Raw genomic sequence first — 22,776 nt, 5'->3', positions numbered from 1 at the left:
ATGAATTATATTGAGCTGTGTTTAAGTTCTTTTTTGACACTGGTATCTTAAATGCACGGTCTACCCGACTGTTACATGTAGCAGTTTCATGAGCTTGAGGGTGTGATGAGTTATTCCTTATGGTAATGGCTGTTTGAGTTGGTTTTCTGTAAATGTTGTATGTAAAAGAGGAAAGCGATCTAGTGGTTGTTACATAAAAAAAAATTATAAAATTATTAGTCTCCGATTCTGAATTGAATTTGATATCTTGGTCTAAACTGTTAAGATGTCAAGGGTAGACTGTGCATCTGAGGAATGTTCATCTAGAATTACAAACGAGTCTTGAGTTTTCTGTTCACAAAAAACAAGTGAGGGAGAAAGCAAGTGGCATTTAGTGGCCAAAAACAAAGTTCCCAGGTGTTAAAAAAATAATTGCGTGGGGACTCCTGAGAGGCCTGCTGCAGGTCTTTCGAGTTGACATTTAGACAACCCGTGCGTCTGAGGACGGGCCCCTACCTATGATTAAATCTAATGCTTTGAATAATAGTACATATTTCAGACCCTAATTGGGCTTTCTGCAGCTAAACAATCTAGACAGTTAATTTAAAACTAACATATTAATATAATTGTTCAAGTCCAATAATATAAACTTCAAAAATCCTAAAATGACATTTTTAAATACGCACTGTAAGAATGGGACATAGAACATTTTTTTATACATCCAGTATCTAATATCAAAAATTTATTTTTCATACAAGCATCAACCTTGTCAAATTCATACGAAAATTACTGGACACACCTAACTGAAGGTAATTAAAACACAGTCCATAAGTAACAAAAAACAAAAAAATCCTGCAGATCTCAAGACACTGGAATGTCCATCCTGAGTTACACAAGTTATGAATCTTGTGTATATCTTCTTTAAGAAGCAAAATGTCCCGTCATTCAAATAAGATGTGCCCACATCTTGACCAATATGGAATCTGATAAAATGGAATGTGACAAAATTTTGTCGTAGAATTTACTAGTACTCACTGATTATCTGGGAAAAGAAGGAAAGAAAAATCATTAATAGTATGTTCACTGGGGCTATATGTAATAAAGCATTAAAACAGGAAAACCTTCGTGCATCGTTTTTCAAGGGGGAGGGGGAAAACTATAAATGCAGGGAAAGCAAAATAAAATACGTGTACTGTATTTGCACATTTTTCGTTACTTAAAATAGTACTGCCCCCCCCCAGCCGGGTGCAGGTCTTTTGAGTTGTCGCGTGATAGGTGATCTATGCGCCTATGAAAATGCGGCCCTACCTAAGATTAATTCTAATGTTTAGTTTGGCGCACAGAGCCCCCAAACTGTCAGAATTAACCAAGGAAAGTTAACATCCTCTTACCCAATCGAGACCCCCCCCCCCACCGAACCAAAGGCCAACACGCACTAACCATTTAGCTCATACTAATCAATCAAAATATTGCAACCATGATATACGCGATGAAAATAAAAAGCGTGGACTTTTACACAGATTCGTTTCACTTTTCTTTACACACTTTGTAGTAACTGAAAACCTTTAAGTTCAGTTCTCTTACTGTAAATGAAGGATATACGTGGATATTACAGCAATAACCTGTATTTAGGAAATGATTCCTTAGAACCTTCACGAACGATAGGTTAGATACCCAACATGGCGCGGCTCCCGCAGCTCGGCTCAGACGATGTCACAGAGGTTAGAAATACAACACGGCGAGTTTCAGACGATGTCACAGCGGGCTATGTGAAGCTGCCAACTTAGGACCAAGTTCCAAGACTAGGCTATGAGAAAAGATTATTGGTCTGGCTTTGTTAGGTCCGGTTTGTAATGAGACAGCTTGGCAGAGGGTAACAAAGCAGTTAACAGACCTCTAGCATCCCATGCACTCTTACCGACTCAATTACCCTGCGACTAATTAAAACTTATCCGGCGCATGCGACCGACTTATAAACTGCACGATTTTGTCATTTTCAATTAAGTTGGCATCCCTAGCCAACCTATAGCAACACAGAAAACGGTGGAAAATTTGAGTTTTATAGTGCCTATATTTTAATTCTTGTAAATAAGAATATTTCTAGTGGTCGCTTAGTGGGTTGAGGGGAAGCGTTGGCAAGGGGAGGCTTGTAGCAAGGTTGCACGTGAATTACCTGCGCACAGCACTCCAGCCTACGAGATCCTTGCTCTGAATCTCACGTCCATTATCACGCAACAAGTTGCTGCTATTATACACTAAGAGTATCTAGGAGCCTCTCTAAATTAATATTCCGGAAATTTTTCTTACATATGATCAATCAATCAATGCGGGAATATTGTAGCGGAGGACAAATAATTTTTCGACGATCAATGCGATTCCCTATGGGAATCAACATCTACATCATAAAATGACAGCTCGAGGAACGACAGATCCGGGGAAATTTAACATTGGTTTATATTGAACATTTTTGGGACCTATAAATTTAATGATGAATAAGGTAAAATAACCGTTCTGGGAACAATGCATCGAGGTTTAACTATAATAATAATAATAATAATAATAATAATAATAATAGCAGCTTAACATCCCACCAACTAGTTTTACGGTTTTCAGAGACACAGAGGTGCTGGAATTCAGTCCTGCAGGACTTCTATTATGTGCCAGTAAATCTACCAACGCAAGGCTGAGATATTTGAACACCTTCACATAACACCGATCTAAACCAGGATCGAATCTGACAAGTTGGAGTCAGAAGGCCAGCACCTCATCTAAGGCGCTCAGCCTGGCAGCATTAATTCAACTATACTTACATCTCATGAAGGCTTAGTACGTACACAGTGAGAAGTTTACACTGAACTACTGTTGAAGGTTGAATCTTTAGGTGTGTTGCTACAGAAAAAAAACTGGAAGTTGTAAGGGAAGGGGTAAAATAAGGAGGAATGGAAGTATGTACATCAGTTTTAGTTTATCAACTTCTTATAAAGCATATTAATTTTCTCAGAAATTTCACTTAGATTTAAATTCAAGATTACTTTTTTGATCCATTTGAATATACAGTAAATATCTTAAAGAATGTTAAGTAACAGTCCTTTTTGAGCTCTATCCAAAATGACCTAAGCATAACTCAGAAGCATATGAGCAATTAAAATCGGACACGTTCACTCCCTGCCAAAATTTTTCTCTGCTTAAACTGCTCCTGATACCTTATATGAACATTCACAAAAATAACATGCACTTTACTACACATGGCAGAGCTGCTCACCCTTGTGGGAGGGTCTGCCTTATAAGAGCTGCACCAGGCTAGATATAGCCACATTTAGTTATTATTATTATTATTATTATTATTATTATTATTATTATTACTACTAATACTTTAAATGTGTATATGAATTGTACTGAACAGGCTGATTGGACTTCAGGTCATATTTGGTTCATTCCAATGGCTCGAGGACTTTGTGTTCATGTTAGTGTTAATACACACCTTCATATAGAGAACACATCACACTACCAACCAACAGAGATGGCAATAGTGAAAACATCCCTCCCTGAAATGCCAACCCCAAGTGACTGGGAAAGAAGATTAATTGTAAAAGAAATTTTAAATCTGAAATGAGATAAGTTTCACTGAACTGCAATAGCTCAACAAGAAGAAAAATGCAAAATAGTCCTGGAGAATAGAGATTTGGAAGAAATGTATTTGAGTGCATTTAGAGTATCAGGATACCAGAAAGTCCTGCAAACTCAATCCAACATGGACTGAGTGGGTGTTTACCAGGCCTATTAAAGACAACCCACATTTAACAAAATCCAACAGTATTCACTGTCTGACAGTTGAGCAGACTACTATCTAACATGAAAAGGATTAAGTTTAACAGGGGTAACACATACCCATTCTACGAGGCCTTTGTGGAAAACAGGTCAACTTACTGGCCCAAAAAACCAAAATGGAAAAGAGGCGACCTCTTGCACTCCTAGAAATTTAAAACAGAATGCATAAAATCCTATTTGGACTTATGCCCTGACGTTACAAAATCATAGTCCCCTCAAAGTCAAGTTTATAGGGAACACGAGAGAGTAGCTCACTCTCCATTCCCTAATTTCGGCTAAGTTCTTTCGACTTGGTTGAAATTTACATTTAGACTTTGACATTTACATTTTAGAAAAGTGAAGTTACATTACAAAAGGTTTGAACCCTTCCCCTCGAGCTAACTAAGAGACTATCAGATTTTAGACTGCCATTACATTGAGTTGTTGGACCTCCAGAAGATGGGTGAGGTGGCTTATTTACAACTCATTTTATTGCCTATTACTCTAATGAAAGTTCTAGCTAGCACAATACAGTATACAGGAAATTACAACATACCCTAAAATAATTCTGAAGAATTTAAAAGGAAACCTATGAAACTGAAGAAATGACTACCTCTTTGTAGGAAAAAATGTGATGCTCAACTGTCTCTTGCACTCTTAGTCTTCGTGCAGTTTCATCACATAGATGCATGCACCTTGCTCCTCCATGTAACTGAGCATTCCTTCAGTGGCCTGTAGTCTCATTGAGAGTCTTAACTTTTCCATTGTCTTCCATCTCTTCATCTTCTGATTAGTCTTCATTTTTATCTGTGTTCTTTTACCAATGCAACTATTGCACTACTGAAAAGGTCACCCATTCTCCAACATTGCCACCAGTAACATCTTTGCAGCCTATTTCACAATTTTCTGTCTCTCCCTGCTTTCTTCGAACTCTTCCTAAATCGTCCACAACTTTCTCCAGGAACAAATAAGGTTTATATGCACTATTTCATTCCAAGATGCAGGTATATCACGGAGTGTCGCGACGCGCCCCTTTCATATCTTAGTGCCGAGCAAACTGACTCCAGCGAGTCTCTAATCCGCAACCTCCGAGAATAGAGGTTGGGAGTATTGGTCTATAACTGAAGTAAATGTATAACAGTGGCAAGAGGTTACAGTGCTTTGAATGTTTAAGTGAATGATAATTTGATTTGAGTGAAAATTCCAAGTATTTAAGGCATAAGTTTTCATACCAGTGTAACATTAAAAAAAGCCAGTGTGTTTAATACTGCGAAATAGCCGACAACACGGCATCAGTATAAAAACAGAAGCGCAATAGGAGCCCCAAGGGTATTTCGAGAAGCCAGTGAAAAGAAAATCGCGTAGGCCAGCGCAGTGACTGATGCATTTGAAAAATATTGAGTCTCTTCTATGACACTCCCCATTAGTTAGTGGGAATACGTCAGCCAATCAGACTGACAACAGATCTCTGGGAGAGTAGGGGGGCGATGTTCTCGAAAACTCGAACCGAGGATGTAGGCAGAGGTTTTGAGAGACTAAGAGGAGAATCAGTGCAGAATCTGTGGGAGACGCGTGTGCCAGTTAGCCACGGAGCAAGTCGTATGTGGCCGGGTGCCACTGAGAGAAGCAGTCCAGATATTGTGAAGGAAGCGCGTGCCAGTGAGTTGTCGTAGCTGTGAGCCTGGAGACTAGAAATGATCATCGATCCAATTGCTAGGAAGGCTCTAGTAATGTTAGTGAACCTTTCCTCACGACAACTTACTTTCCATCAGTAGTGAAGGGAGATTGGTCAAGCTGACTAACGACCGAGTTTGAGTTCTGGATTTGCACTTCCCATTCAACGAGTCATCGCGACGCTCAAGGCGACTACGGCGTCTTGGAAGAGAAGAATCCAGAGATAAGACGGAAGTAGAACATAAGATGCCTCCCAAACACGAGCTAAGTATTCACCAAGTTACCAAAGCTTAGCATTTTTGAAGTAAAGAGTGTAGAGAGAAATTGGGGAGACAAGGACTTGGAGGAAGAGTCTACCTCATACCTAAAGTTGTACATAATTGTAAAAAGATGTAGTCTTTTGTAGAATTTGGGCTCTGTTGAGTTTTAAAATACAGGTGAAGGGAGTTGTGTATGGAAAGTGTAGTCTTCATTGCCTAGAGTAAGTTCCCGAAAAATCCGAACCCTAGTCCTCAGCCTGTCCAGTCCTTGGAATCATGACATCCAATCCACTACGTCCAGCATGTCTATTTGCTATAGTTTATTGATCATACCACACCCTTCCTCAATGGCTAAGATAAGAGAAGAAATAAGCTTACATCTGTATCTTCAATGCATCCAAACTGAGCTGGTACATCATTAGATGACACACCAAAGTCACGTTAGGAGGGACAAAATTAGTGCTCGTCAAGTTGTCCGGATTGTACTGTATAAGCAAGTAAGGATACTTGAGCCAATACATTTTTGTGTGAAGCACTGAAAAATAACCAACCCCATTTAATGTGAACTAATTATTTTTTAAGGAAGGTATGTTAGAAAGTAGATTTATCAGTTTGGGCAACAACTGGGAAATGGGACCAAATGATTATCCAAACTGGCCTCATTCTTGATAGCGAAACTAGTACGAGCCACTGAAGGGTTAGCGGTAATGAAAAGAGTGGCAGCAGAAGAGACAGAGCACACCTCAAGAACAACAGTAACAGTGCAATATTATTGTTAGGGGCGTACGACAATGTACGCCATCACGTTATGTCGGTCCAGTGTAATTAGGGCATTCGAGGCCTAATCTTTTAAACCTCCTTTTTAAGATTCCTTTTTCACCTGCATACTTCAAGCGGTTGCTCCTCCACATTTTTCTTCTAATTTGGATAGTCATCTCTATTTTCTTCCTGATTATAAGGGCTAATGACCATTCTGTTTTGCAGCTTATAAACGCTGCCGCTCCACCACCACCACCACCATATAGTTACCATGTCAGCTGAACAATATTTCCAAATCAGCGGTGCCGCTCGTGGAGATGGTAATGAAATTGTTAAATTTACGAATATCTCCATGATTATAGCTTGCAAGCTGAAAATGCATTAGGTACAACATACTGGAAGTAATTCTTGTTATGTACACTTTTCAGATTGAAAAAATTAGCCAGGCTGGTGGACATGAATGTTGTGTCAGGTCAGCTAATGGTTATTTACAGCGGTGTTGAATGGCTTGCATATGACTAACACCACTCAAATAGATTTGGTGATGAACTATGGGATCAATTCTACCAGTTCCCATTTACTATTGAATTATTAATGATTAGATGTTCTGTGTATATAAATTAATACTTGAAATATTCTCAATGATGAGCATATTCACGAAGTTAGAACCTAGTTTATTTTCAAATTTAATCATAATTTCATCCAAGTTTTTTTAATGTCAATTTGTATATATTTGTTTCATTTCTTTTATGTCAATTGTGTGCATGTACATTTGTTTAGTTATTAGACGTTTTACATTAAGGCTGAAGATGGCCGGCCCCAGCCGAAACTAGTCCCTAATTAATTAATTCATGTAATTTAGAATATTACATATTCTAGTATTGAAAGGTGGACCATTACTACATTAATTTAATAATTATATTGTCACTGTAATAATGCTTTGTTTGCCAATTGTAATTTTACATTTAAATCCCATTTTTCTACCATAATATTCTGCCAAATATAACAAAATTTGTATGGTATATGTATCACAGCTATATTAAGAAACCTGCATATGGAACTTTTGATTGCACAATTTTTCAAGTAGTAGGGATTTTTAAGTCCCAAATTTTAGAACATAAAAATTACACAAACTTCAGTACAATATATCTTATATAAATGATGTACAGAAAAATCTATATGTAGTCCTTTTAAAAGAAGTATAATCTACCTAGTTACAAATTTACATGATCATGTTAAATTTCATGAAAAAAAAAAAAAAATAGAATTACAAATTTTGAAAGGAAACATTTTGGAAAAACTATTAATTGTATATGAAAGAAATGTTTGTGATATCTAATTTTATGTAGGTGACATTCCCATAAACTTTCGTGAAAATCCATGCATTAGGTAAAAATATTTTATCTCCGGAGTATTGCCTTAATGCTAAACGTGGGCTTTGCCCTATTGTGAATTACATTAAATCTAATATAAAACTGCATTGCTCTTATGAAACAATTTTCAGGACTGGACATTTCTTCCGTTAAATACGGGTTTACTCTAAATCGAGGTCACGCAAAATCGGGTTTATACTATATTTCTACTGTGTAATGGACGATCTGTGATAAGTTTTGTCTTGATGTGCACCGCAGTGTAATGCAGTGCAGAGCTTTAAGCATGAGGCCAAGACAACGAATGGGCATTATATTATTGTTGCAAAAATAGAGCGATTTACAGGTTAAATGGGCAGGACACAATTTTTAATGACAAACACTGTAAACACACACCAGATTGTAAGGATTTTATGAATGTAATGTCCGAAATTACACTCTTCTAGCACAGCTCCACATTGTGCAGCAATGTCCGAGTCGGTGCAATTATGCGTAAAAATTTTAATATAAAATTTTGCATATTAAAGAGGAAATGTTTACCTGAGGAACTCTGAAAGCAGCAAAGTTGTAGTGGCAAAAATCAGGAATGAGTATGGTCCGATTGCAGTCTGCAAACTCGGGAAAGTCATGCCAACGACGAAGTTTCCTGCCCAGTTAGCCATACTGCCAAAAGCCATTGCAACTGGTCTTGGTCCCACCGTGAACAATTCTGAGGAAGTAAAAGTAACAGCAAGAATATATATAATGTACACAGAAAATATTAACATAAAAGGTAAATAAGGAGGGCATGCCAAAGATAAGGATGTAACAGTGTTTACCTGGCTGTAAACCGACCTTTTCTTACTTATGCGTGACCTGTTGTGCAGAAAGTGACCCGAAGTCTGCAATGAAAATTGCGCAACAGAGCTGAACAAAAGTGTCCGGGGTGTAAAAATTGCATTTCTATATTTTGACTTCTTGCATTATCAATGGGTCTTCTTAAAATAAGTTATGCAGCAGTTAGAGTATTCGCCACTCAATGTTGTGAAAACTTTGCACAGCTGGTAAGAAAATTACTTAAAGCAGTAATTGCTCTTTTCTCAAAATACAGTTTTCTTAATAGCAACTGTCAATATCTTCGTAAGTATTGCACCTAGAAGTATGAAGTCTTAAAATTCTCAGCATCGTATGCCAATTTCAGAACCACAAAAATCGTGAAAATAAAAAATGCGACTTTGGGTCCCTTTCTGTGCAACCAATCACAATTTTTTGGTTCAAAACCACCTCCTCAGCTTACAATCAGTATCATTAATAAGGCCGGTAAAGTAGCAGACACCTTTTATTGATATTCTTTCTATATATACATTCTACTTTTTTACATATACCCTGCTGAAATGTACCAGATTCTACAACACCTGAAAATATTGTAAATTAATACTTTGATGTGTCTCAATTATACAAGCTTTGTATCAAAGCTAACTATGACAAACGATATGGAAAATTAAATTTTGAATTCAATTTCTGCCTGTCAATTCTTAAAAACAGTAGGTAAAATTCAGATGAATTCATTATTTACCCTATTGGTCCATTAGCTTCTCAGAATAAGAGGTACAAAATCTGGTGTATAATTATAGTACGGGCAGGCTAAAATATACTTTTCTGCAAGACAAAAATCTTGCAACTAAAGTTTTAAAATCTTTGAGGAATCTAAATTTTAATCGTTTTCCTACAAAACATGAAAAATGTGACTTGGTCAGGTTGTTCTCTTAAGATTCTTCAAGCTGAAATATGGGATAGAATAAAGGAAGAAATATTTCAGCACAAGTCTTCAGTCTGAGGAGGAAAAATCTTATGTCCTTTTCTTGGTTAAGTCATTAGAGTTTTCAAACCAATTTTTCCTTTTCAGCTCAAAAACATTTTCTATATTTAAGATTTTCTTATAAAAACAGAACTGTGTGCCACCTACACTCACCTGCTCCAATGAAGTAAGGAATTGGCCCGAGCCCAAATCCGTAAGTGAAGACGTAACTCAGAACAGCAATGATGCATATGTAAGGCATCCATGACACAGCATTCTACAAAAACAAAACAACCAACTGTGAGGCACATGGCTTCTGGTAGTAAACAGAAATGAATGACTGACAGAATTACCTAACTATACCCAAGCTCAAATTTCACTACATTTAACCCATTTGTGTCATGACTAGCTGAAGCTGAGCGCAGTCTTTTGGCGGATGAATAAAATGATGAACTCAGCTTGCAATGATGCAGTGCCTTGCTTATCTTCGTACATTAGATTCCCTTTGTAATATACTAGAGATATGTACTAATGGTAAACAATGCTGCCTGTATTCCTGTGCGACACTCGAGTTGTTGAATAATGGCTTATTTTCATTGGTATTCAGAATTAATTATGCAGTAGAACCAGTTTCCTGGTAATGTTGAGAGATTGAAAGTGCTTGTAGCCATTGTTTTAGATTAAGATTATGGAAAAAAGTAAGTTTTGGAAAATCTATCCGAGTTACAGGATAGTGATAGCTACAGTGAAAGTTAATGAACTGAGCAAAATATTGAAGTGAGAGTGAAAGTGCTGCACCAGATTCTTCCAAATGCATGCGGCCGGTGACAAACGAAGTGTAGCGATTGAAAATTGCAGATAAAGACTATAATCCTGATATGTATCCATTTTGTGGATACAGCAGTGTTTCAGAAATGCTTACAAAAAATGTATAGTCAGCCCACCATCTGGAAACGAGATGTTTTTAGAGTACACGGATCTGCTCTTTTTGAAATGATTTCAAATGAAATAATTTGTACCACAGCCAGTAGTCTTTCAAGGAATGAAGAATGGGTAAGTCATAACCTTCATCGCATGAATGCAAAATTTGAGTGAATTATATGCATTCGTTTATATTTCATGGATGTTTTTGTGTGACAGGTACGCTCAAACTATGGGCGGGCAAATTAAATCCGATTCCACATCTGCTATGTGGCTATTTATGTGACTTAAATGGGTTAATGCCAATAATGTACAAGTGGGACATTGTAACATGACAGGAGTGACCTGGCAGTCCCCATGTTGCTGCACACTTTATGTACTGTTCCAAATATAATTGCAAGAATCTCAAACTTCTTTCTTTTGAGTAAATTTCACATTATGTTTCTTCAAATGGGAAAGTACAAAACAGTTTTCCTAAATTGACTCATTCCAGTCACAAGATAAAGCCTGTTGAAATAATATACTCACAATAAAGGTGATTGTACCAACGAGTAGAACAAGGCTGAGAGTTGCAAGCCAGCAGCTAACCAAAATCAATTTACGACGGCCACATCTGTTCACGAGAGGAATGGCAATGAGCGTCACCAGCAGATTAACTCCACCAGCACCAATGGTAGCATACTGACTACCCTGTTTGCTGAGCCCAGCACTTTCAAAGATGGTCACCGAGTAATAGAACACCTGATAAGAGAAAAATTTATTACATGACAATTTGAACACACTATTAAAATTGAGCCACTGAGAGCCAAAGTGGTATAAGTGAGGAAGTGGTAGTTGGTTGAGTTATATCACTCAGTGCACTCATAATGTATGAAAATTTATTGTGGGGAAGCAGCAAAACTGTAACTCCCACAGAAGCCACTTCAGAGCACTACACGTATTCTTCCTCTCACACCAGAATGATGTGCATTCACGGTAATGGTGGTACAAGTTACGTAGCAAGGCCACGTGGTCGTGTTCTGTGTTTAATATATATTTATTTATGCTCGAAAGTCCGTGCAACTGTGCTGGAAAGTATTAGCATTGTTTCAGTAATATCTGGATTCAGTAATATCTGGATGATATTAAAGCAGAAATTTTCTTTATAAGGGAAGGTTAAACTCCGAGTTGAAGTCTAGGTTATAATCTAGAAGTATCACTCATGATATCCCACATTAAGTACATAAAAAATACAGTGAACTTTGTTACTTATCATGCTTCTATTCACAAAAAGCGTAGAACATAATATTCTCATGCAAACTAAGCATTTTCAATGAACAGAGGTGAAGTTTACAAGGTCGGATGTTTCTTTTTCTTTCTTTCCTTCCTGTATTGTGTCTACTGATGCTTTCTAAATGCTATTTTTGCCCCCCTTTGAATTGAAGTCCCAGATTGGGTGTCACTGTAAATAAAAGTAAATAATTGTAACACCAGAAAGCTCAGTACACAGGAGGTTAAGCCGACAAATCACAGCAGTTGTACATGTTTTAGATCAGAGCCTGTATGAATTTAGAAATAAACACCTAGCTTTTATTACCAGGACTGAACATGAATGATCCAGACTACAGGTTTACCAGGGGTTGTGGAGGTTCCAAAAATTGTGATTCCGATGATGACAGAGTGGACTATTTAGAAAAGTGTTTGTCAGATCCAACTACTAAACCAGATTGAGCAGGTAACATTCCAGCATGTAAAATGACAATTATTTCAACTCTATCTGTGAGAGGAAACTACTTAATAGGGCCTGCAAGTGCAATTTCACATTTACTGCAACATATTTTGTTAAAAATTATTTTACAAAAAAATTCTAATATTGGAGATTAACACACAGCCTATTTCTTCCCTTGTATTGAACTTCACCAAAACATTTATAAGAAGAGTGGCACTAACGTTTAGAGATTACAGAAAGCAATTTAAGGTACAAATAACTAAAATGTTCTTATATACATAATTTTGATATTTCATTAGTACATTTCATCAAATGAACCATGGAATATTGTAAAGCATGAATTTATATTTAACGAAATGCAAAACCTTTCAGTTCTCAGAATTGGGAAAATCGAGTTATACCAGTTTGGCTCTCAGCAGCTCAATTATCACTTCCTTACATGAAAAGGATTTTTGTGATATGGAAAAAGGCTTAGGGTATTTATTTTCAGGAAAAAATTGTATTGACCATCACAGTTCTTTCCTACACAGCCCATTCATTTGTTTATACTCATGTTAATTTACCAGAAGAGAAACTAACTCTCTGTAGATTTCATTTATTGGCTATAAAAATTAATACTCCAAACCACGCCCAAGTTATTCTCACCCCATGGAACTGGTTTTACCTCATTTGATGACAGGGTTCATGCAATGCTTCTGCAGGCCAAACTATGAACACTCAATTTATATTTGCAACAATGTTTCAAGTTAAAATCACCAGCTCATAAAATTTTACATGTGGATACTTGTTAAATTCCCTGGACAATTAGCTCAGATTTTCAGCCACTTATGTTTGGCTAGAAGGTATAAATATATGTCAAGCCTCCCGTTTGTTCAACAGAATGCCTGTTTCTATTTGTAAATCGAAGCAATGTCTTCAATGAACAAGAAGACAATTTTTAAAACTAATAGCAGATCCATTCTTCATATCAGAGACAATGACCAGCTCTAAGAACAGACTTAGGGCCATTTTCCCCAAATTAGTTTACACTAGGTTTATTTTAATCTGGTTTAAGTGCAAGTTTAAACTAGCATTGATTTTTCCAGCATTGGTATAAACTTTGTATCAAGTTTAAACTTGGTTCAAAGTTAAACTTTCTATATTGTAGGTTTAAACTGATGTTTATATTCAACCTCCTTTGACATTTTATTAACGTAACTGATTTTCCTAGTAGAAGGGTTAGTTTAGACTACAAGTACTTAAATAGAAAAAATACTAAAATTAGAACATAGTATTAGCATTAGAAAGTCCGGCCCCGCGGTGTAGGGGGCAACGCGTCCGCCTGTCACCCAGCGGCCCCAGGTTCAATTCACGGCTGGGTCAGGGGTTATTAATTGGCCTGGGTGTTTGTGTTGTCCTTAACGTTCCTTACCTCAAATTCAACACTTTACACTTCCGCATTTACAATTACACGCAGGTTCATATCATATGGTGCAAGTAGTGGCAAAAGATCTACAGAGGTCGACGCCAAGAACAAATTAAAAAAAAAAACACATTAGAAAAATGGAAGAATTTATTGAAGTCTTTGGTTAAATAGGAAATAATTTTGATTTTCAAATGAGGTTAAGAGGGCGCATTCCAACATAAGTTTACAATTTTGGAAAATCTGATGTAACCGAGTTTTTTGATGTATTTATAAGTCCTAAGTGAACAGCAATGATTGGCTTTTATCAAACAAGGATTCATTTCAAACTTCAACTGCACAAAATAATGCTATTTTGCCAGAAGCAATGATTCTGGTTGCTTTAAGATATTATGCAGCAGGCATTTTCTCATTGACATCAGGGACCACAGGCCTTAAACTGCAGTCTATAAAATACTGTTGGTGGTATGAATACTGTAATATGAAGCATAAAAATATTTCTATATCATACCTGCCAACTTTTGAAAAGGGCTATCAGTAAAACTCGCGCACGACAAAAAAAATCTAAATTTTCGACATACCCCGGTTTTAGGCATAAAATCTCAAAGATAATTTAATAAAACCACCTATTCAATACTTCCCACGTTTAATGTGGTTTGAATCTACATGAATTTATGTCGACTTATCAGGTACATTTTTCACCCATTATTTGGGCATCTTCAGCCTGTAGACAACCTTTAGGTCAAGGTTTGGGATCTTTTCAACCATATAATATATGAACGTTAATCTCTTAAGACTAACATGCCAGGATAATTTTAAAAATTTGAACAATACATGAATGTGAGTAACAAATTAATGGTGTTTTAACACAATTAAAACTTGTCGGTCCTATTCTATCAAACTTAAAAATATGTCCAAAAATAAAATGGATCTTCTTCCTCTAACATAGAAAACGATATTCATACAGGGGCTCATTTGACCCACCTATATTATTTTCACGTTCTTGATGTAACTAATGTTGAAATGTGTTGTCAAACATGGGTGGAGATTTAAAACCGGTTGTTATGTGTACACTGGTCAAGATTGTTGCGAATTGAACTATAAGCGTCTTAACTTCGGGTCTTATGTAACAACGAGGAATTGTAAAGAGTACAATCTTAGACTTGACGAAAATATGGGCTACAAAATACAATAATTCATGCTTTAAACAGGATACTTCAATGAAACCATATCTACTTACATCATAGGCCAATGATTTCTAGATGAACATAATCAAGAAGAAATCCAGGTTCAACAGCAGCAGGCATGGTGAATATTAGTTTGGAGCATATAAGTGATGGGACTTCCTTGATAAATTAAGCAGATATGCGATAATTGAAAAAGGCTTTACACAATAAAACTAGTTTAACATAACACAAGCAAGAAATAATAATAGACACTGCAAATCGCACGCTAGTCCGACTTTAAAGTCGGAGTTGTGACCTTTTCAGTTTCCTGCATAAGGTCTTGAGAAAATGTTTTGTCATAATAACAGGAACCAGAAGTCCAGGTCTTCAAAATAGAAATAGACTCCAGAGATTCATTGGACATGCATGATCTGAACTCTGTTCTATTTTTCTTCACAAGGCTGAAAAAACATTCACATTCTGCATTGCTATGGGGTATGGAGAGAATAGAGAGCATTACTCTAGAAATTTGGTTATACTTAGGAAGTCCATCGGCTCCACGAATTTTTGATATTTTTGCCCAACTGGAATCACTTGCAGCATCTTGATTTGCAGCCAAAGTGTCTATCTTCTTGAAGAGCTGTGAACTGCCTCTGAAGCTCATTCATCACCTCATTTGTAGTTTCATTCTCTTCTTTGCATAACATGATGCAAAACTTTCCCAAGAAAAAAACGAATGGAAGAAAAATGTGCATCTGCGGGAACTTGATGATGTAGTCACAGACAATACAAAAGTAGTTTCTCACTGATGAAAAGAAAAGGGATTTATCTGTAGCCTATCCTGGAGATCGTACACTATGTTCGAAGTCTGAATGCCAATAACTATCTCCAAATACAGTAGAGACAATACGCGACACTTACGGATTTAGCCTTGATAAAATGGGAGGCAATTCGACGATGGCACTCCTAGTGACTTGACCTGAAAAATCTCGCTAAATTCAAATTTCAATGGAAATGCATATACGAAAACGGATAAATTACGTCTAGAAAGAAAGTATTAATGAGATTAACTTCGAAGTTGCTAAAGCAATTCTGGATAAATGAATGAAGAATTATTTAAAAGGTAATTATTTAAAGACTGAAATTAGACATATAAACAAGATGTCAAAAGGACTGCTGTGAAATGGGTTGATCTTTCATTTATGCATTACTTTTTTTGCGTTAGCATTCCTGCCTGAACTTTTACGGTTAGATTTGTCTTTTTTCTCATTAAAAAACATTGTTTCATCACATTAAGACACTTGTCAATAAAAATATCAGCATATTCCTTACACACATGATGCAATGAATTAACATTTAAAAGCTGGACAAATTTCCTCTTACATTAAGCCTACTAACAGAAAATCTATAAAATCCCGGCTTTAATCTGAGAAGAGGGATAAAAGAAAGAAAAGTATGAAAATGTTTTCGATAGTGATGCTTTGAGGAATATGTACGTACAATTAGAGTTAAAATGTAACATACCCTTCGCTATATAGTCGAATTTTTAAAGTCACTGGCCTGGAAATGATCTGAACAGATCTTATAATTCTTATACAAATGTAACGTTCCTTCTTTCTCGTACACCTTATCCAAATCACTTCTGTGACATTTCAAAACCCACAGATCACACCTACAACAACACATCGGTATTGAAGGTTAACTGCTGCACTATACAATAAAATATGCGTATTATATTTAAGCCAGTTAAAATATGGGTCGAGCAGGTCAGAAGATTATGAAGTACTATAAAAATCCCTTTGTCACTGGAAGAATATGTATGTAAACACAATATTACATTTTCTTGTCACAAGGGTAGCAAAAGAAAGACAGCGCATTCTTCTCTACTTCATAGTTACTGCAGCCAAACACAGCACATACCTTTCCCCTCATGTTGAGAGGAGATATCAAGGAATGATACACTATGTCAACTCGCTGAAAACGTATAAATAACACCAAAAACTTCACACACAAATACACGTGCTCTTATGACAGAATCAGTAGTTTTCAGGTCTACTCGCTAGAGAGCTCCAATAGCTGTCCCTCGATATCTCGCTCAGTGTCGCGTATTGTCTCTACTGTATTTGTTATCTCATCACTTAAATATTTTCTTCCACCATGTGCAATATTAATATCACTCCCACATACCGTGCAAAAGGCAAACGTTTTCTCCCTTTCTTGGTTTTAGTATGCACAGAAAATCAACAGAATGATTCTTTATGCCTGGTAGTACTGTTTCTTATTGGATTCATTCATGATAATCTATAACAGGAATGTAGCATATGAAAATGTCCGAGAACAAATGTCTCGATATGTACTGAAAATCGAAATGAACCTGGATCACTGAACGGCACAAAATTATAACAAACACTCAAGGCAGTCAAACACTTCATTAAAATATGTCAACCTTAAAAGGCCAAACTTTCGATGAATGCCAACTTAGTGAAAAAGTACGTCAAAGAATATAGGTTAAATCACAACAAGCGAACGGAGCGGAACAAAGAATTTTCGGAGCAAAGCCTGTTGACAACTAAGATTCACATGGAAGAACTGTTATCCCAGCTTTAAATTCAATTCCAATGACCGACACAAACATCACACAGTTAAAAATACCGATCATATCAAAGAATGAGTTATTGACTATCGTGGACTTGCCTTCGACCAAGACCGAGAGAGCTTCGACCCACGCAAACAACCGATTGTACTGAAGTGGAGTGATTATCAAATGTCAACGTTTCAAATTTCTGTCCGCGAAGTCGTAAAATAACACCCTCCATCCGTAAAACGCTGCAATTTCCATCAATCTTATGGATAAACCGTAATCTTATCAGTTTCATGTCCATATTGATACTTGGTATTCACAATTACAGAGAATGGGTACTATCCACCTAATCAATACTTTATTACGTCTTGTTGCTATGCAGTACCGGTTTCGACCTTCACAGAGGTCATCCTTAGCTGGTCATGAGATCCAAAGTTAACATAATTTAAAAAGCATTTACTAAATCTAATGAATGTCACATGGTATGAGTGATATTAAAATATACAATGATATGTGTCCTCTGGTTTTAGAAACAGTTGATATTTTATGACTTATGTTACTTAAAATTCTGGTGTACTGTTCATGAGTAACATAATTTGTTAAAATACAATTCCTACACTTAAAATGTTTATAGCATAGCATTCTTGAGGTACACTTTGAAGTTTGATTCATGTTGGTAAATCGTTGCATACATTCACAGGTATGTTTGTACCAAGTATTCTAGAATGCTCAATGATGTGAATTGTTTATCTTGTGTGTTCACGCAGTTGAAAATGCTGGATGATTTACATCGAAATATTGGAGTCTCATATGTACAGTTCTATGTCGCATGGTCATCTCAGCCCCAAAAGGTAGTACCACAAACATGATTTAAAAAGAATTTCTGGGGTAAATGAAACTCAAATTTTGGGTGGGATTTTATACTTTAGGAATTTTCAGATAATGTCTTAGTACAATGACTAGGAACAATTACTTTGATCACATTATGAAATCCACACGAGCAAAGCCGCGGGTAATTGCTAGTATATATATGGGATCAGAAAAATAAGTGTTTCATGCTTGCCAGTAAACTAATAATAAAATAAATTATAGTTAAGAATGTTTCATCTTAACTATCACCAGCATACCAGCAATAGAAATATTAATGCTATAGGTAGAAGAGTATCATGCTTACAGTACTACATACTGCAACTAGATTATGTTTTAAATGAATACAGAATCAAGAAATACATCTCCAAATAATACATCCTCAGTGGTCTGTCTGCTGGATCTGAGCTTTGTGTGATTGAAGCCGGCCGAGGGCGATGGATTTTAATAGGAAATAGATCCCGAGCATGCTTAGAATTTGTTTCCTTGAAATTCACATAAACGATTTTCTGAGGAAAGGAATATTGCTAAAAGTACAGGATTTTAATATTTCAACATTCCCGTGTGTTCCGTAAGACAATAGATATAAAAAATACGCATTAGGCCCACGGTACTTGTTTATGGTAAAGCATGTTCGAGAAAAGTAAGAAAAGTGTGTTCTAAAAAATTGTAGACAACAATGGGTAAAATTAAATGACTACACTTCGCACAAACGTAAACAAGTCATTTATCAGTAAAGCTAATGAAAACCTACATGTTTTTCAATCTACGACAAAGTCAGGGATGTAATGAATGAATCATATATAGGCTATTAGTACAACGGGGTCACCACTCGCAACATGATTTATAATGACTGATAGATTCTATGAAATGACATACCTTCAAACTTTCAAAAAGAGATATCCGGAAGAACCTTAAGCGGAAAATTTTTTAACGTGCGCATGCGTAGCAGTTTTCAGACAATGAAAAAGGACGGCTTAAGATGGAACGACGTGGGATATGTATGCATGTATGTATGTATGTATGTATGTAATGAAAAGGGACGGCAAGGGGGGGATTATAAACAATAATACAAGTCGAATATAGTAGAACCTCGATGCATCGTTCCCGGAAATGCCGTTTTCGCGTATTCGTTTAATTTATTCGGTCCAAAAAATGTTCCATATAAACCAATTTTAAATTTCTCCGCATCTATCGTTACTGGAACTACCATTTTATCGCATCAATTATCAAAAAATTATTTGTCCTCTGTCACTATTTTCCCGTATTGATCGTACGTAAGAAAAATATACGTAAAAGTTTTTTTTTTTAATTTAGAGGGACTGCTCAATACTCTTAGCATATAATAGTGGCAACCTGTTATGCAAGAATGCACGAGCGATTCGGAGTTGCTGGTCTTGAACAAGGATCTTGTAGGCTGGAGTGCTGTGTGCAGATTATTAACGCGCAACCTCACTACGAGCCTCCTGGTGCAAACGCTCCTTGGCCCACTAACTGACCCCTAGAAGTATTCTTATTTAGAAGAATTAAAACACAGACAGCATAAAACTCAAATTTGCCACCATTTTCTCTGTTCGTATACAGTAGGCTGGCTAGGGCTGCCAACTTCGTTGAAAAAAAATCGTGCAATACCTTGTGGAGTGTGGGATGCTAGAGACCTGTTGACTGCTTTGTTGCCCTCTGCCTAATAGTCTCATTACAAGCCTGACCTAACCAAGCCAGACCAATAATCCTTTCTCATAGCCTAGTCTTGTAACTAGTTCCTAAGTTGGCAGCTTCGCACAAGTCGTCGTGACATCGTTCGAGACGCGCCGCATTGAATTTCTAACCCCTCTGACATCCGAGCTGAGTTGCGGGAGCCGCGCCGCGTTCAGTATCTAACCTATCGTTCGCAAAGGGTCTACGGAATCTTTTCCTAAATACACGTTATCACTGTAATATCCACGTATATCTTTAATTTGCAATAAGAGAACTGAACTTAAAGGTTTTCAATTATTACAAAATGTGTAAAGAAATTTGAAACGAAACGGCGTAAAAGTCACGCTTTTTATTTTTATCTCGTAGGCCTGTATCATGGTTGCAATATTTTGATACCGATATGTATAGTATGAGCTAAATGGTTAGCACATGTTGGCCTCTGGTTCAAGGGGTCTCAAATGGGTTTAGAATAACTTACCAAGGGAGATGTTCAATAAATTTCCCATTTCTTTGCAATCATTTAAGAAAAGGCTAGGAAAACAACGGATAGGGAATCTGCCACCTGGGCGACTGCCCTAAATGCAGATCAGTAGCGATTGAGAATTTTAACTTTAATTGGTCAATTCCAACGGTTCGGGGGGCTGTGTTTGCCGAATTAAACATTAGAATTCATCTTAGGTAGGGCTGTATTTTCATAAGCGCTTAGATCGCCTATCACGCAACAACTCGAAAGGCCACGCACCAATATTATAGTTTTTTAATAATAATAATAATAATAATAATAATAATAATAATAATAATACTTAACGAAAAATGTCCCAATACAGTACCCGTATATTATTTTGCTTTCCCCTTATTTTTTATGTTTCTAGCATCCGTTGTCATTTTCCCCCCTGCCCCCAGAAAAACGATGCATCGAGGTTTTACTGTATGTTATGATCACCCCTGAAATTAAATAACTTACTTACACAAAGTTACATCTTGACGACTGCTCATCTGTTTTCACTTAACACTAGGAACACTTTCCGTGATCGTATGAAACAAGGAAATTAAGCAGAATATGCCTCCTGAAAAGACCGATATCGTATCTTAGCTGAACGCATTACGAACCCACTAAAAATACTAAATCGCTTAGAAATTCGTCAAACAATTCCACGAGTTTCAGAACTACCGCCAATGTTACACGCGCACACAAAGACTTTCAGCTACTACGAAGCACAACGCAGTTACTAAAGTTGGTTTATATAAATTCACAGCCTGCTACTTTTCATGGATTTCTTTTCTTCAAAATTGCAACCTGCTACTTGTCTGGGAACATCTCATTGAATGAAGTAGCAGTTGAGGCAGAACAGGTAACAAAAACGCAGTGATAATCGATACATTTACCGGTCAAATTTCAAACACTGCATCCAAGCAATATATTATTGTAGATGGTCTTGCTGCATCTCTTCAGCTACTATCGAAAGTCAAAAACTGATTTGACGAAAGAACGCAAAACCAAGTGTGGATATTCAAAATCCGTACAATAACGTTCATCCGTACAACCGTAAAACACTCAAAACCGTACATTTTACGGAAAAAAAGGAATATTTGTCGGGTATGGAAATTATAATGGAGAGTGTTGCTGGAATGTCCAGTACAAATCTCACATGGAGTGACTGGGATTTGAACCGCGGTATCCAGCAGTGAGAGGCCGACGGGCTGCTGTCGGAGCCACGGGGGCTCCAGTAAAGCGAATATCCCGCTGAATTTTTTTTAATCACTACATACAAAAGAGAATAAGTACGATAGCATTAATTTGCCAGAAACAGATGATATTAATACAAAAATGTTGGTCATTGAATTACTTGTCTCATTGGCCAATTCCAATCGGCCATGCCTTCGACTAATCCTTCAGTGCAACCAACGCTAGCACAGACTTGACATCATTAGTTTAAACAGACGAGCTGTCGTTTAAACTAAACGAGTGTCAAAAATAGGTGGAGAAAATGGACACAGGTTTAAACTTAATACTAAAAGTTAAACGGGTTTAAGTTACACCAGGTTTAACTTGATCTGGAGAAAATGGCCCTTCGTAGTACTTACAGCATTTATTCCACTGAACTGCTGGCCAGCCTGCATAGCACAGACCAGAGCCAAAGGAAGGCGTAGTTCTGGTGCCTTCACCACTCTGCTAACACTCCAAACTGTACCGACAGCACAGCCTTGACATAACTCCTCCAACTCACCACCCAGATTCTCTGGCAAAGCAACTTGACGAAGACGGCACAACTCTGAAAACACAGCAACAGATGTTTTAATGTATGATTGGGTATATAATAGTGTGTGGCCTTCAGACAAGCCCTGGTGCAAGTCTTTCAAGATGACATCCATGGGTGACCTGCACATCTATGAGGATGGAGACCTACTTAGGATGAAATCTTAAGTTAAAAAGATGGCACAAACACCCAGTCCCGGAGTCAGGGAGCAGTTAGGCACGGAGCTAGACATAACTGGGTTAAGTACCAGGAAGAGGCAGAACTCTAGCATTCTTTTCTAGTGAAGGGAAATAACTATCAGTCCAACCCATTTCCATTAGGTTTCCCAAATTAATATCACAAAAACTAATCAAATCACAACTAAGCAGGTTTGCCATGCTCCATTTGGGATATAGCGAGTTTGAACCCCTCTCTCAGCAGCCCTGAAGATTGTTATCCGTGGTTTCCCCATTTTCACACAAGGCTAATGCAGGGGCTGTACCTTAAGATGAAACTCCGGAGATGTACATCTAGATTTTGGTCACTTTGGTGAAATTTGTTTATGACAAA

The 22,776-nt window shown here is 37.0% G+C and overlaps 1 protein-coding gene across 9 annotated transcripts in view; it reads right to left on the bottom strand.

Annotated features, from left to right (window-relative positions):
- Window positions 1–22,776, bottom strand: part of LOC136863383 (solute carrier family 2, facilitated glucose transporter member 5) — a 437,285-nt gene that overhangs the window by 11,526 nt on the left and 402,983 nt on the right. For all 9 annotated transcript variants that reach the window (XM_067139788.2, XM_067139789.2, XM_067139787.2 and 6 more), the window contains 4 exons: window positions 22,055–22,242; window positions 11,076–11,288; window positions 9,801–9,903; window positions 8,390–8,558 (listed from right to left, as the gene is read on the bottom strand). In XM_067139788.2, the coding sequence (XP_066995889.2) occupies window positions 8,390–8,558; window positions 9,801–9,903; window positions 11,076–11,288; window positions 22,055–22,242 (673 nt within the window). The remainder of the gene's footprint in view (window positions 1–8,389; window positions 8,559–9,800; window positions 9,904–11,075; window positions 11,289–22,054; window positions 22,243–22,776) is intronic.

The sequence above is a fragment of the Anabrus simplex genome, chromosome 2 (genome assembly GCF_040414725.1).
Source record: "Anabrus simplex isolate iqAnaSimp1 chromosome 2, ASM4041472v1, whole genome shotgun sequence".
NCBI lineage: Eukaryota > Metazoa > Arthropoda > Insecta > Orthoptera > Tettigoniidae > Anabrus > Anabrus simplex.
The sequence above is the reverse complement of the archived record's forward strand: the minus strand, read 5'-3'. Positions and strand labels throughout refer to the sequence as shown.